At 47.7% G+C, this 16,430-nt stretch overlaps 1 protein-coding gene across 2 annotated transcripts in view; it reads left to right on the plus strand.

Annotated features, from left to right (window-relative positions):
• Positions 1–16,430, plus strand: part of LOC141106346 (uncharacterized) — a 63,585-nt gene that overhangs the window by 31,743 nt on the left and 15,412 nt on the right. For both annotated transcript variants that reach the window (XM_073597051.1, XM_073597050.1), the window contains exons 3-5: positions 5,819–5,938; positions 10,865–10,921; positions 14,915–15,136. In XM_073597051.1, coding sequence (XP_073453152.1) covers positions 5,819–5,938; positions 10,865–10,921; positions 14,915–15,136 — 399 coding nt within the window. The remainder of the gene's footprint in view (positions 1–5,818; positions 5,939–10,864; positions 10,922–14,914; positions 15,137–16,430) is intronic.

Raw genomic sequence — 16,430 nt, forward strand, 5'->3', positions numbered from 1 at the left:
CCGAACACTTCAGCGGGGCTTGGCATTTTTTTTGTAGCATACACAATGAGATTGTAAAATACCTGGGACACCTCTGTGTGCCCTAGGGGAGTATTAATGTGGCACGCGCAGCGGTGAACAGTGGGTGTAGCCAATTGCATATAGTGCAGGTGTGTAATGTGCAATATAGTGTATTTAGTGCAGGCGTGTGTAATGTACAATATAGTGTGTATATAGTGCAGGCGTGTGTAATGTACAATATAGTGTATATAGTGCAGGTGTGTAATGTACAATATAGTGTGTATATAGTGCAGAGTGTGTAATGTACAATATAGTGTGTATATAGTGCAGGCGTGTGTAATGTGCAATATAGTGTATATAGTGCAGGTGTGTAATGTACAATATAGTGTGTATATAGTGCAGGTGTGTAATGTACAATATAGTGTGTATATAGTGCAGAGTGTGTAATGTACAATATAGTGTGTATATAGTGCAGGTGTGTAAAGTACAATATAGTGTGTATATAGTGCAGGCGTGTGTAATGTGCAATATAGTGTATATAGTGCAGGTGTGTAATGTACAATATAGTGTGTATATAGTGCAGGTGTGTAATGTACAATATAGCGTGTATATAGTGCAGGTGTGTAATGTACAATATAGTGTGTATATAGTGCAGGTGTGTAATGTACAATATAGTGTGTATATAGTGCAGGCGTGTGTAATGTGCAATATAGTGTATATAGTGCAGAGTGTGTAATGTACAATATAGTGTATTTAGTGCAGGCGTGTGTAATGTACAATATAGTGTATATAGTGCAGGCGTGTGTAATGTACAATATAGTGTAGGTGTGTGTAAAGTACAATATAGTGTATATAGTGCAGGCGTGTGTAATGTACAATATAGTGTATATGTAGTGTGTAATGTTTGGTGGGGAGCCTCCCAGTGTAATTTTGGGGGGTGGGGGAGGTCTCCTGGTGTAGTATGGGGGGACAGGGGAGAGGAGGAGGGGGGCTGACAGAGGGGAAGGGGGGGCTGACAGAGGGGAAGGGGGGCTGACAGAGGGGAAGGGGGGCTGACAGAGAGGAAGAGGGGGCTGACAGAGAGGAAGAGGGGGGCTGACAGAGAGGAAGAGGGGGGCTGACAGAGAGGAAGAGGGGGCTGACAGAGAGGAAGAGGGGCCTGACAGAAAGGAGGGGGGGCTGACAGAGAGGAGAGGGGGGGCTGACAGAGAGGAGAGGGGGAGGAGGGGGGCTGACAGAGAGGAGAGGGGGGGCTGACAGAGAGGAGGGGGCTGACAGAGAGGAGGGGGGGCTGACAGAGAGGAGAGGGGGGGCTGACAGAGAGGAGAGGGGGCTGACAGGGAGAAGGGGGGCTGACAGGGAGGAGGGGGGCTGACAGGGAGGAGGGGGGGCTGACAGAGAGGAGGGGGGCTGACAGAGAGGAGGGGGGCTGACAGAGAGGAAAGGGGGGCTGACAGAGAGGAAGAGGGGGGCTGACAGAGAGGAAGAGGGGGGCTGACAGAGGGGAAGAGGGGGGCTGACAGAGGGGAAGAGGGGGGCTGACAGAGAGGAAGAGGGGGCTGACAGAGAGGAAGAGGGGGCTGACAGGGAGGAGGGGGGCTGACAGGGAGGAGGGGGGCTGACAGAGAGGAGAGGGGGCTGACAGGGAGGAGGGGGGCTGACAGAGAGGAGGGGGGGCTGACAGATAGGAGAGGGGGGGCTGACAGAGAGGAGGGGGGGCTGACAGAGAGGAGGGGGCTGACAGAGAGGAAAGGGGGGCTGACAGAGAGGAAAGGGGGGCTGACAGAGAGGAAGAGGGGGGCTGACAGAGGGGAAGAGGGGGGCTGACAGAGGGGAAGAGGGGGGCTGACAGAGAGGAAGAGGGGGCTGACAGAGAGGAGGGGGGGCTGACAGAGAGGAGAGGGGGCTGACAGAGAGGAGAGGGGGGGCTGACAGAGAGGAGAGGGGGAGGAGGGGGGCTGACAGAGAGGAGAGGGGGGCTGACAGAGAGGAGAGGGGGGGCTGACAGAGAGGAGGGGGGCTGACAGAGAGGAGGGGGGGCTGACAGAGAGGAGAGGGGGGGCTGACAGGGAGGAGGGGGGCTGACAGGGAGGAGGGGGGGCTGACAGAGAGGAGAGGGGGGCTGACAGAGAGGAGAGGGGGGCTGACAGAGAGGAGGGGGGCTGACAGAGAGGAGAGGGGGCTGACAGAGAAGAGAGGGGGGCTGACAGAGAAGAGAGGGGGGCTGACAGAGAAGAGAGGGGGGGCTGACAGATAGAAGAGGGGGGGCTGACAGATAGGAGAGGGGGGGCTGACAGAGAGGAGGGGGGGCTGACAGAGAGGAGATGGGGGCTGACAGAGAGGAGGGGGGGCTGACAGAGAGGAGAGGGGGGCTGACAGAGAGGAGAGGGGGGCTGACAGAGAGGAGGGGGGGCTGACAGATAGGAGAGGGGGGGCTGACAGATAGGAGAGGGGGGGCTGACAGAGAGGAGATGGGGGCTGACAGAGAGGAGGGGGGGCTGACAGAGAGGAGGGGGGGCTGACAGAGAGGAGGGGGGCTGACAGAGAGGAGAGGGGGGGCTGACAGAGAGGAGGGGGGGGTTGACAGAGAGGAGAGGGGGGCTGACAGAGAGGAGAGGGGGGCTGACAGAGAGGAGAGGGGGGCTGACAGAGAGGAGAGGGGGGCTGACAGAGAGGAGAGGGGGCTGACAGAGAGGAGGGGGGCTGACAGAGAGGAGGGGGGCTGACAGAAAGGAGGGGGGCTGACAGAGAGGAGGGGGGCTGACAAGGAGGAGGGGGGCTGACAGGGAGGAGGGGGGCTGACAGAGAGGAGAGGGGGGGCTGACAGAGAGGAGGGGGGCTGACAGAGAGGAGAGGGGGGGCTGACAGAGAGGAGAGGGGGGCTGACAGAGAGGAGAGGGGGGCTGACAGGGAGGAGGGGGGCTGACAGAGAGGAGGGGGGCTGACAGGGAGGAGGGGGGCTGACAGGGAGGAGGGGGGCTGACAGAGAGGAGAGGGGGGGCTGACAGAGAGGAGGGGGCTGACAGAGAGGAGAGGGGGGCTGACAGAGAAGAGAGGGGGGCTGACAGAGAAGAGAGGGGGGCTGACAGAGAAGAGAGGGGGGCTGACAGATAGGAGAGGGGGGGCTGACAGATAGGAGAGGGGGGGCTGACAGATAGGAGAGGGTGGGCTGACAGAGAGGAGATGGGGGCTGACAGAGAGGAGAGGGGGGCTGACAGATAGGAGAGGGGGGCTGACAGAGAGGAGAGGGGGGCTGACAGAGAAGAGGGGGGCTGACAGATAGGAGAGGGGGGCTGACAGAGAGGAGATGGGGGCTGACAGAGAGGAGGGGGGGCTGACAGAGAGGAGAGGGGGGGCTGACAGAGAGGAGAGGGGGGCTGACAGGGAGGAGGGGGGCTGACAGAGGAGGGGGGCTGACAGAGAGGAGGGGGGGCTGTCAGAGAGGAGGGGGGCTGACAGAGAGGAGGGGGCTGACAGAGAGGAGGGGGCTGACAGAGAGGAAGAGGGGGGCTGACAGGGAGGAGGGGGGGATGACAGAGAGGAGAGGGGGGCTGACAGAGAGGAGGGGGCTGACAGAGAGGAGGGGGGCTGACAGGGAGGAGGGGGGGCTGACAGAGAGGAGGGGGGGCTGATAGAGAGGAGGGGGGGCTGACAGAGAGGAGGGGGGCTGACAGAGAGAAGGGGGGGCTGACAGAGAGGAGGGGGGGGCTGACAGAGAGGAGGGGGGCTGACAGAGAGGAGGGGGCTGACAGAGAGGAGGGGGGCTGACAGGGAGGAGGGGGGGCTGACAGAGAGGAGAGGGGGGCTGACAGAGAGGAGGGGGGGCTGACAGAGAGGAGGGGGGCTGACAGAGAGAAGGGGGGGCTGACAGAGAGGAGGGGGGGTTGACAGAGAGGAGGGGGCTGCCGCTGCGATCATACCACTGGATATTAGTTGTGCCCGGGTTTCCAGGGGACAGAAACCCGGGCACAAGTTGCCAAACCCGTACTGTCCGGGTCAATCCCGTACGGGTGGCATCTCTCTCTCTCTCTCTCTCTCTCTCTCTCTCTCTCTCTCTCTCTCTCTCTCTCTCTCTCTCTCTCTCTCTCTCTCTCTTGTAAGCAGTGCAGCCCAGCTCTTGGCATATCGCTGCCCTGCTTATTCTCGGGGTTTTCGTTTTATCCCCCTCACTTCTCCCTTTTATTGATGGTCGATATGGGGCTTGTAGTGGCAGACCCAGCTTGATTGTATGGCTCCCCCTTGGGACTACGGTTCGCAGAATGCTCTGGGCACTTGTATTAGTACTATGCTCAGACCAAAACAGCAAAATTGCAGGCAAATGAAGTTTTTGCATTTCCAGTAACACCCAGTGTTACACATAAAAAAATAATTACAAGGTTTGCTAAGACATTGGTTAATAGCAGCCAGACTGGTTATTCCGCGATATTGGCGAACTACACAAGCCCCTTCAGTTAACGAATGGATAGCAGAAATGGACCTAATTGAGAGGATGGAGACCCTCCTGTCACACGAATTGGACACTTATGAAAAATGTTGTCAGATATGGGCTCCCTGGAGAACATTTAGGGAATCGCCTGGAAATTAGGGGGCAAATGGAACCTTAATCTAAAAAAAAAATTGGGGTATGCGTAGGAGATGTCTTCATGTTGTACCCCCTGGCCATCCTTTTGTTTGTTTGATGCTATAGTTATGATAGTCTGCAAAATGTTATTATAAGATTTTTTTTTGTTTTTTTTTGTTTTTTTGGTGTGGATATACCAATGTATGTTTGTATTGCCTATTTCATTACAAAAAAATGAATTAAGGAACCCCAAACAAGCATGCTTTTCCTGTAAAAGTTATTTAGTTATTGTGGATGGACCTCAGAAAGAATGTTTAGGCAGATCCGCTGATTGGCTGGTTCTGCCTAAGGCTACATTCATCTAAGCGTCAGGTTTTCAAATGTTTTCTTTTTTTTCCAAGTGTTTAACATTTTTTGGAGCAGAGGTTGCATGTTTTGTCAGCTTTTGTCAGGCGTTTTTTAAATAAAGGGTGTGGAGTGCTGCTGAAAAAGGTTCAGAAAGCTGCTGTTTTTTATGGGAATAAAAACACTCAGTTCTGCCTGAAAAGTAGTTCATGTACTGTTTTGAGTGACAGGCGTTTTGTTACAAGCATCAGGATGCTCAGATGTGAACAAGGGCTATTGAAAAGAATAGGTTTTTGCTTGCTGAGCATTTTTGAGCTTTGCGCTACAAGCTACAAAACACTCAAGTGTGGGACCTAAAACAACAATCTCCCCTTTTGGTAGAGGCCAAGAGTCCACATGTTTAATTCTCCAAAATTAGCCATGTTACCAGGCAATGAAGTGATGCAAAAGGAAAGAACCACAGCCAGGAAGAGAGAGAATCTTGCTGTTTGCGTTGCCTAGAGATACGAGTGCCCGGGGGGTTGGTGACTTACCAGCTGGGCACTCATAAATTACTTGTACTTTACATTCTGGGTAGAAAGGCCATTTTAAATAATTTTTAGGGACGTTCTGATACAAAGATGAGCTTACAAATTGATGTTTTGGCGGGACTGCTAGAGCGAGTAGCAGCTCTGCCACCTCAGCTGATGGTGGGCAATAGCCAGCTATCAGCTGACTACGGGTCACAGGAGAGCAAAAGTAAGTGCACCCCCATGGCGGGAGAAGTATGGCCAAATTTCTCTTTTAAATGTGAATAACTACTACTAGCTAAAACTGAAATGCTGTTACATAACACAGATTTATGAAAAAGTTCCTTGTGGATTTGCCACCACACTTTACTGATCTGTTTTTTTTTTTATTTATCTTTTGCAGGCAGTGCTGATGCTTATTGGAATTTTGCAGATACTTATAGGAGTTGTATTGTATGCATCAGAAACGAATTTAATGTCTCTGACACTCAAAATTGGAATCTACATATGGGGAGGAGTGGTGGTAAGATACTAAGGGATTTACACTGATCATGACAAAAAAACTGCTGAACATGATACATATTTTTTTTTTTATATACATTTGTGTAATCCTCAGTTGAAGGCCTTGATATTTTAGGTGTGTCAGGGGTTCTTAACCTGGGGCCCATGGACCCCTAAGTGGTCCATTGATGTGTTTCAGAGTAGTCTGTTAGAGTCAGATAAAAAAATAAGATTTGCATTCACTATACAGCCCTCCCTCTTGCGCCAATCAGTGGTTTCCCATTAAAAGAAATGAAAGAAAACACACCCTGCCACTGTTTATACCGCTGACTGCTAAGCGTCTCTTGACTCATTGTTTGCCCATGTTTACCATTTTAAATTTGTATCATCGATCTCTGCACAATCGTCATCTTGGGCCAGTCCAAAATAGTAAGTGCTAACGCTCATTTTCTTGTAGTGGTACAGTAGTACAGTAGCAAAATTAAAATTGTTTTGTTTAATTTGCACAAGATGATTGTTTTTCATTTTTGAAAAAAAAGTGGCTTTTACTTTTTGCATGAAAAGGAGTAAGTTTTTTGTTAAAATTGTTTACTTTATTTAAACTTTACCTCCACTTCCCCACATCTCTTTCCTCCTCTTCAGCCAGTGAGAATACCCAACACTTCAGCGTACGAAGGAACATGTGACCTGCTCCTCTGCGAGATTGCCAGTCACTAGACCCAAGCACTGTCACATGACTGAGGAAGTAGCATTGCCGCTGTCCAGGGTTGCTGACACTGCTGTTATCGGTGTCAGCCCCAGAGGAGGAAGTTGCTATGAGAATGTGACTGTAATGAGCCCCTTGCTCGCTCGGTTCCACTTTCCCGACACTCCTCTGCGGCTATAGAATCAGACTGCAGATCGCAACATCTGATTGCTCGGTCATCCAATGCTCCGGGATTAGAACTACAGCTATGTGCCGTTCTAACCCAGTTGTGATAGCTCAGAACAAACACCAGGCAGGCTGTATGTAAGTTCAACCAGGAATCTCTTTTATTGCAATATACAGGCTCTTTTATACACTAAAAGAGGAGGTGCAGACCTCCTGCTCATATTACTCTAACAATACAGCTGTAACCTAATTAACCTAATTAACATGAGCTAATTAACTAATCCCTTTAGACAGTCTAGATGACTCAGACATGACCTTTAGGCCAGACTGGCCGTCTTGTAGTTCAGAAAATCCAATCAACATTATCACAATAGCAGAGTTAATTAAAAACAAACAACAATGGGGATCTAATGACTCTTAGATCCCATACTAGAGACTTATTTACAATACACATTTTAGCAGACAACAGACAGGTAGCTGGAATTGATGACATTAGCATTTAACAGTAGTAGTCCCAACGGTATGAATCAGTCACTATTCCAATATGGCAAATCCAGGGTCCCCAGAGTCTGTGTGTCCTGGGGGACCAGGAGCCGAATCCACAGTAATAACGCCTCAAGGGTCCCCAGGCATACAGCTCACAAAGAGCACCGTTCCCCCAAATGCCAGGGCCCACGATCGATCGGCAAGAGGCTAGCATACAGTCCCCTCCAAAAGTCTCTCTCCCGGCTAGGTCTGTCACAGTGACAGTGTCTTATTAGGGAGGCAAAGCATGAAAAATGTGTTTGTACTGCAGAGATGTAGGGAATATGTTTTTTTAAATTAAATATACTGTGTTACCCAGACATACACTTTAAAGCAGGGGTGCTCAACCTTTTGAAGAGTGCGGGCCACTTAAGTGATTTGGTAACTGGTCGCGGGCCACAATGAAATCAAATGGTTCAGAATTTAGAATTTTTTTTTTTTGAATAGCATAATGAACATTTTAAACAACAATCAGGATCATCATTTTCTGTGGAACCAATCCCGGTTGGATGTTTACCCATTGTTTAATCATAATCCCAAAAATCAATTTTTTTTATAATTTATCAATCCCACTATCGCGCTCAACCAAAAGCCAACCAACCAAAAAAAGCTCAGAACCAGTGTTGCAGCCTTTACTATATCAGGCTCCTTGCAGCCATCCCTTGAATTGCCAAAACAAGAAAATCACAGACATGGGTTGGACTTGATGGACTTGTGTCTTTTTTCAACCTCGCCTACTATGTAACTATAAGAACTGTGGACAATCTAAACAATAAACTTCTTTATTAACTACCGTATTTATCGGCGTATAACATGCACTTTTTTCCCCTGAAAATGGGGGGAAAACTGGGGGTGCGTGTTATACGCCGACAGCGTACCTCGGAGGGGAAGGAGGGGGACAAATGGCACTGGAATTCACCAAGCCGTCATCTCTCTCCACTCGGCTCTCCGCTCGGCTCTCACTCGGCTCTAACTCGGTTCTCACTTGGCTCGCACGTCACACACGCAGTCCCGCCTCTGCCACCGGCATCGGACCAGTGTTCTGTCTATCACAGGAGCTGGTCCAAAGCCAATGGCGGAGGCGGGACTGTGTATGGGACTGCCGAGTAAACAGATGACGGCTCGGTGATTTCCTGCGGGAGATGAGAGATTGTGAGCTGCATTGATGGGGGAAATGGTCACAGATCAGGCTGCAGATGGGCACAGATCAGGACTACAGATGCACACAGATCAGGCTGCACTGAAGCTGCAGATGCGCAAAGATCAGGCTGCAGATGGGCACAGGTCAGGCTGCAGATGGGCACAGGTCAGGCTGCAGATGGGCACAGATTAGGCTGCATTGAGGCTGCAGATGGGCACTAATCAGGCTGCATTGATGCTCACTGACCATTATTTTGCTTCAAAGTGGTTTATTTAAAAAATACATTTTTTTTCCTGAAACTTCCCTCTTAAATTGGGGTGCATGTTATACGCCGGTGCCTGTTATAAGCCAATAAATGCAGTACTTGTGGACCACTCGCCCGCAATGTACTGTGGATGAGCGGCTCGTACAGGCACAGCGATACAGTACATTGCTGCCTTTTTCCGGGTTTAGGGCATGCACATGCACGCCTCTGCCAGCGCCCACTGGGACTGTACACAGTGGGAGTTTGTCACCTTAAAAAGGGCCTATACTTCAGGAAAAAAATAAAGAGGAAAAAGGAGACCTAAATAAACTGCCCCTAGATCAGTGAATAAAATATTTTCCTCAACGAAACGTATGCCCTGTACACACGAGCAGTTTTGCCGACGGAATTCCGCTTAAGCTGTCTTGCATACACATGGTCACACCAAATTTCGACCATCAAGAACGCGGTGACATACAACTCATACGACAGCACTAGAAAAAGGAAGTTCAATAGCCAGTGCGCCACCCTTTGGGCTCCTTCTGCTAATCTCGTCGGAACAGCATACAGACGAGCGGTTTTTCTGATAGTAATTTGTTCCGTCGGAAAAATATAGAACATGTTCTCTATCTGAATTTTCGACGGAAAAAGTCAGATGGGGCATGCGCACGGTCGTAATATATGATGAAAAGCTCCAATCGGACTTTTTCTGACGGAAATTACGACCGTGTGTCGTAATTTAACTAAACTAAAATATGACTAAAACAGTTCAGATGACTAAGATACGACTAAAACTAAAATGGCATTTTAGTCAAAAGCCTAAAACTGAATCAAAATTTGCCGTCAAAATTAACACTGCCTTAGATGCATTAAGTTGGCAATTGCACCTGCTTTGTCCTCTCCCATCAGGGTCCCAGGCCCCACAACATTGTAAGACCTCTTGCACATGATACTCCTGTTTAGTATCTACTTTTTCAGACGTAATTTCAGGCGGTTTTTAGGTATGCATTTTCACGTATATGCGTTTGCACAATTCCACGTGCACATGCACACTTTCGCGCAATTTCATGCAAATTTATTCTTGCGTTCTCATTCTGCACAATATGAAAATTGATATTTGTGTGCATGAGGCGTAAATTACTTACCAAAAATGCAGATTTTTCGAAAAAAAAAATTCTATTGAAGAATGCACGGCGCTTGTTTACGTGTCTGTGTGCATAGGCACAGTGAGTGAAGATCTACAGTGGGATACTGTGAGATAAGTAAAGGACTGTTCTGTGTTACCAAGAGTTATGTACAACTACTGTTAGTGACTGTTACAAGATTAGTTGCCATAGGAGACAGCAGTCCTACCTATATAGAAGTGTTATCCGTCTGGAGGCCTTCCACTGTATAACTGTTTACCTATAGAAGTCTCGAAGTCTGCCAATTACCATTGCATCTACTCAAGGGTGTCCTGGCCCTAACCCTCTCTCCCACAGTTCTGTTAGGAGACAATAAATCTCTTGTTCGAATCCAAAAGTGACTGGCACCCATCATTTCTTCTTGCATCACTCCCACCATGCCTGGTAACCCACTCTACAAGGAAGGATGTCAACTCTCCCTAACCCTGGAGGTCACCATTAAACCTCTGGGGCCTCGGGATCTTGCTACAATAGTCAATTCATTTTATTGCCAGGATTCTGTCTTGGGCCTAATGTTGCGCAGTTTGTTAAAGATACAGACATACATACTCTAGAAGGTGCTTTGGTGGTGCTGTTGGTGCTGGTGAAGTTGGTACAGACAGAGGTTGGTACACAGGTACAGGACTTGCTCTCTCTTGGGAAAGGAGCATTGGGGCCTCTCTAGTATAGACTACTATCGCGCATGCTCTGAAAAGGCATCATTTCCTCCTGGTGATCCACTTTCCAGCGGGCGCTGCGTGCCTCACTGCGCTCCAACCATTGCAGATTTTCAGACTGCCATCTATGCTGACGGCTCCCCGAAATATCCAGTCTTTGCTGACGGCTCCCCGAAATATCCCATGGCACACCTGCAATTAGTGTGCCGCGGTACATAGTTTGAGAAACACTGCCTTAAAGGGACCATAACCCAAACAGTGGTGATACATTTTTGCCATCCCGAAGTATATGTTATTTATTTCTTGTAACGTCTGCTTTCTTTCCAGGTGTTTGTAGCAGGAGCTGCCTGTTTAAATGCTATATTAAAGGACACAATCCCTATGGTAAGTATGACATTGTTAGCTGCATAAAAAAAAACACAAAAACTCTAATCACTCTACAAAAAATAATACCTATAATACAAATATGTAGATCTTAGAGTTACCGAGGGAGACTTGTAAGCTGTACCCTCACCAAACTGTCATAATGCTCACACAAGTTCAATACTCTTCCTTGAGCCTAATCCAATATTTCAGCTGACAAACCCACCTAATGGCCTCTAGTAAAATGTTTAATGCAGATTGAAGGAATTATTGCTGCAACTCTACAAAAGTTAGCTTGGCTATCTCATGTATTAACATCAATTCCAAAGTTTACCTTTTTCCGATAAAATTTGTATTACATATTCAATCATTTACTTTTACTTTTCTTTAGCAGGGGTCGGACAAATTTTGATCCATCTATGGCTGTTTCCTCTCAAGAGAAGTCAATCTAATGATAAGATTCTCTTGAACAGGATTGCTGGAAAATTTTCACTCGATCAACACATGCAACCAATTGGCTGCAGCACTGATCCGTGTATTCTGACAGTAGAGGAGGCCTGCTGTCAGAATAGAATAGCACATTGGGGAGGATTCCTTCATCCACCTTGACTGTGTGGATGAGGGAATCCATTGTTTTTTCGTTTATCAGTCAGCTGGTTGATTAAGAAAAAACGATCCACCTATGACCAGTCTTATTTATACAGTGAGGAGAAAAAGTATTTGAACCCCTGCTGATTTTGTACGTTTGCCCTCTGATCAGTCTATAATTTTAAATGGTAGGTTTATTTAAACAGTGAGAGACAGAATAACAACAAAAATATCTAGAAATAAGCATTAAAAAAAAGTTATAAATTGATTTGCATTTAATGAGTGAAATAAGTTTTTGATCCCCTATCAATCAGCAAAATTTCTGGCTCCCAGGTGTCTTCTATACAGGTAACGAGCTGAGATTAGAAGCACTCTCTTAAAGGGAGTGCTCCTAATCTCAGCTTGTTACCTCTATAAAAGACACCTGTCCACAGAAGCAATCAATCAATCAGATTCCAATCTCTTCACCATGGCCAAGACCAAAGAGCTGTCCAAGGATGTCAGGGACAAGATTGTAGACCTACACAAGGCTGGAATGGGCTACAAGACCATAGCCAAGCAGCTTGGTGAAAGGGTGACCACAGTTTGTGCGATTATTCGCAAATGGAAGAAACACAAAATTACTGTCAATCTCCCTCGGTCTGGGGCTCCATGCAAGATCTCACCTTGTGAAGTTTCAGTGATCATGAGAATTGTGAGGAATCAGCCCATATCTACACTGATCTCAAGGCAGCTGGGACCATAGTCACCAAGAAAACAATTGGTAACACACTACGCCGTGAAGGACTGAAATCCTGCAGCACCCGCAAGGTCCCCCTGCTCAAGAAAGCACATGTACAGGCCTGTCTGAAGTTTTCTAATGAACATCTGAATGATTCACTGGAGAACTGGGTGAAAGTGTTGTGGTCAGATGAGACCAAAATAAAGCTCTTTGGCATAAACTCAACTCGCCGTGTCTGGAGGAGGAGGAATGCTGCCTATGACCCCAATAACACCATCCCCACCGTCAAATATGGAGGTGGAAACATTGTGCTTTGGGGCTGTTTTTCTGCTATGGGGACAGGACAACTTCCCCGCGTCAAAGGGACGATGGACGGGGCCATGTTCCATCAAAGCAAACGTACAAATTCAGCAGGGGATAAAATATATTTTCCCCTCACTGTATTCTCCATGCTTAATAACATTTCTTTGTTCACTTACATTTTACTGAAGAGTTGGCATACACCATACCCTGAACTTCACAATACAGTAATACCTTGGATTGCAAGCATAATTTGTTCCAAAAGAATGGTTGTAATCCAAAGCACTCGTATATCAAAGCGAGTTTCCCCATAGGAAAAAATGGAAACTGAGATAATCTGTTCCACAGCCACTGCTTGTCTATGCAGTACCGCATGTGGCCAGAGGTGCAGGGGCGCCGGAGACACCAGGAAATGCTTGGAGACCACTCGGAGACACTCAGGAATGAAGTGTTTCTAAGCGGCTCCGAATGTCTCCGAGCTTCACTGGCGCCCCCGCACCTCTGGCCAAATACGATACTGCACACCCCAGAGGCTTTGACTCCTGCTCGTCTTGCGAGACAATGCTCGCAAAGCGAGTCAGGATAAAAAAAAAAAAACAACTCGTATTGCGAAACGCTCGTAAACTGTGTTTTTTTTTTCAATCCGAGGTTCCACTGTCATTGTTAATTAACCCTTTGGTGTGCTTTGTCTCTTCAATCTTTACTAACCTCTTACTATACAATTATCATGCACTATGCATTACTGTAATCATCCTGTTTTCCTATTCTTGTTTTCCTCCTGATGCCGGCATTAGAGGTGTCTGTAGTGCCAGCCCTGGAGAAAAAAACTGTGATTTGTGTTTAGGAATCTGCCAGCCCTCAGATTCCTGAAAGCAGCTAGACTGTCCATTGGCGGTAAAAATATGACTTTTTTCAAGTACTCACCAACTGACTTCAAGGACTCAGCTCGGGTTCACACTATAACGTGCTGCGGATCGCACATCCTTAAAAGTAAAAGTAAAAGACAATCCCAAACTTTAGTTTGTCCCCAGAAAAGTAATAGAGGGGAAATCTACCACTGGGGACATTAGGTCTGGTGACCTGGGGGTCCACGAGAGATTCCCTTCATTTGCAGGGATTTCCTCTCACTTCCTGTTTGGCTATGGGACAGGAAGTGAAGGTAAGTCACCACAATTGGACAAAGATGGCAAAAATAAACCTTACAGGGGTTATAACCCTCCCTTTCTCTATCCAAAATGAAAAAAAAGTTTTGCCTATAGTTCTATTTTAAAGGCAGGGTGCAGAGGCACAACATCAGAGTTGGTATATATCATAGACCCTATTCCTATGCAGCAGGGACCCAGAGGTATGGCTCCCACTGTACTTTCCACCACCAGCTCACAGCTGTTTTAATAAGAAATCATTAAAGGAGAAATTTGGGGTTATAAAAAAAACACAAACATTCTTACTCATCTCTGTGCTGCAGCATCGGTCTGATGCAGCTGTCCCACATAAACCCTAAGCCGGAGAACTCACATGAAGGCTGATCGCTCAGTTATCTGTCTGCTTAGAGCAGAGAGCAGTGATTGTCAGTCACTGCTCTCCGCTTTGCCCCTCCAGGGCTCACTGAGTGCTGGGCTGAGGAGGGGGCAGGGGCAGCTGGCTTCGGCTCTCAATCCCACATTTGAGAGCTAGAGCCAGCTTTCAGTTTGGCTGCTGGGTGGATCCCAACAATATGGTTGGGATCTTCCCAGAGCCTGGAGCAACTTTGGCATCAGCTGATAGAGGGTATTAGCCCGCTATAAGCTGTTTCTGGGTCACAGGAGAGCAGAAGTAAATGCAATCTTGTGACCCACAAGATTAGTATGACTAATGCCCCGTACACACGGTCGGACTTTGTTCGGACATTCCGACAACAAAATCCTAGGATTTTTTCCGACGGATGTTGGCTCAAACTTGTCTTTCATACACACGGTCAGGACTATAAACGGGGCAGTGGCCAATAGCTTTCATCTCTTTATTTATTCTGAGCATGCGTGGCACTTTGTCCATCGGATTTGTGTACACACGATCGGAATTTCGGACAACGGATTTTGTTGTCGGAAAATTTTATATCCTGCTCTCAAACTTTGTGTGTCGGAAAATCCGATGGAAAATGTGTGATGGAGCCTACACACGGTTGGAATTTCCGACAACAAGTCCTATCACACATTTTCCATCGGAAAATCTGACCGTGTGTATGGGGCATTACAGAACTGCAGTGTGTCAGATGCTGAAGAATCTTCAGTGAGTGTAGCTCTTCAAGGGAGAAAAGAGCGGAGTCACTGCCTGCCTGATAAGAATGAATGCTCTTCTTTTGGTGTTCTTTACATTCCTATTCTGAACACAGAGTTGCTTTAATAACAAAATGTTGTCTTTTGTTGCAGATAAAGGTGTGCATGAGCTGCAACATCATCAATATTGTGGTTGCAGCAGTTGGGCTGATTCTATTCGCCATTCAGACATACTACGAGTCTCAGGGTTGCTGGCTTAGACCAGATGAAAAAGAATATAATGGATGTCAAGTCACCAAAGAAGATGAATATGGGAATTACAATACTTACAATTACAATAATTATTATTACGGTGCTTCCACAGATACTATTGTGGTAAGTATGGTAGAGTGGCTGATGGAGATGTGACTGGCTTCATTCAAACTAAATAACTTGTTATATTTATCCCTGGTTAAAAAAATGGTCCACTGATTGTCAGTGTAACATTTAACCATACACACTTGGCAAAATGCATATCTAGGAGCTGTAGGGGTGTAGATAAGGGGCGTTATGGGGGTCTGAATCCACCCCTCCAGAGCATCCCTGTGTATCTGCTGCTGCAGTTGCTGCTCAGGAACAGTGAAGCTGTAAGACAGGTGGAATGATCCATAGTACACTGTGAAGCTGGCCTGGGCCTGTGCAGTGCCCCGTGGCTCCCGCTGCAGCTTTCCCACCTCTCCCTCCCGTCAGCTTTGATCTGCTGCAGGGGGAGCCATGGGAGACCTTTTCAAGTACCTGTGCCCCCCCCCACCACTTCCACTGCCCCGTACACCTCACCCCCTTTCCTAGTGCTCCGATCCCCCTGGGTGCCCCTTCCCTGCAGGCTGCCGGCTTCTCCTACTCTCTACCTGCTGCAGCAGTTGCAGGGCACAGGAAGATTGGGTACAGAATGGTGAATGGGGGGGAGCATGTCATATTTACTGGCCCCTTCCTTTCCTTTATGAACACAGTGTGCAATCGCTACCACTCACTCACTGTGCTCATTCATAACTGAAACATAGTAAAAATGTGTAGACTTCTTCCTCTTCATTCATCTCCAGGGCAGCCAAGACTGCACGGAAAGGGATTTACGGTTTGGATCAGAGAGTATTTGACAGTGAGGAAGTGTGGAATTGCCTCCTCACCGCCTGCTTTAACCCATTCAACCCCACAATAACTCACCACAGAGCAGCGCCATTCACTTGAATAGGCCATGTTCGACAGGGGATATAATTCCTGTACCGGCAAAGCATTTCGGCCTTGGCATGTATACACCCCTAGCCGCTGCAGCAAAAAGAGGTAGCGGTTGGGGGCCAGAAAAAGAGCAGCTCAACTGTGGTTTTTTACCTCCCCCCAACCTCACATGAGAAACGAGCCCTAAGGGCTCATTCACACAGGTACTGTTGCTGGGCAAATGAGCATTTGTTTATGAAGCTGGAGCTGCGTGTTACATAGCTACATAGTAGGTGAGGTGAAAAAAGACACAAGTCCATCAAGTCCAACCTATGTGTTTGATTATATGTCAGTATTACATTGTATATCCCTGTATGTTGTGGTTGTTCAGGTGCTTATCTAATAGTTTTTTAAAACTATCGATGCTCCCCGCTGAGACCACCGCCTGTGGAAGGGAATTCCACATCCTTGCCGCTCC

The sequence above is a fragment of the Aquarana catesbeiana genome, linkage group LG08, assembly GCF_042186555.1.
Source record: "Aquarana catesbeiana isolate 2022-GZ linkage group LG08, ASM4218655v1, whole genome shotgun sequence".
In the NCBI taxonomy this organism is placed as follows: domain Eukaryota; kingdom Metazoa; phylum Chordata; class Amphibia; order Anura; family Ranidae; genus Aquarana; species Aquarana catesbeiana.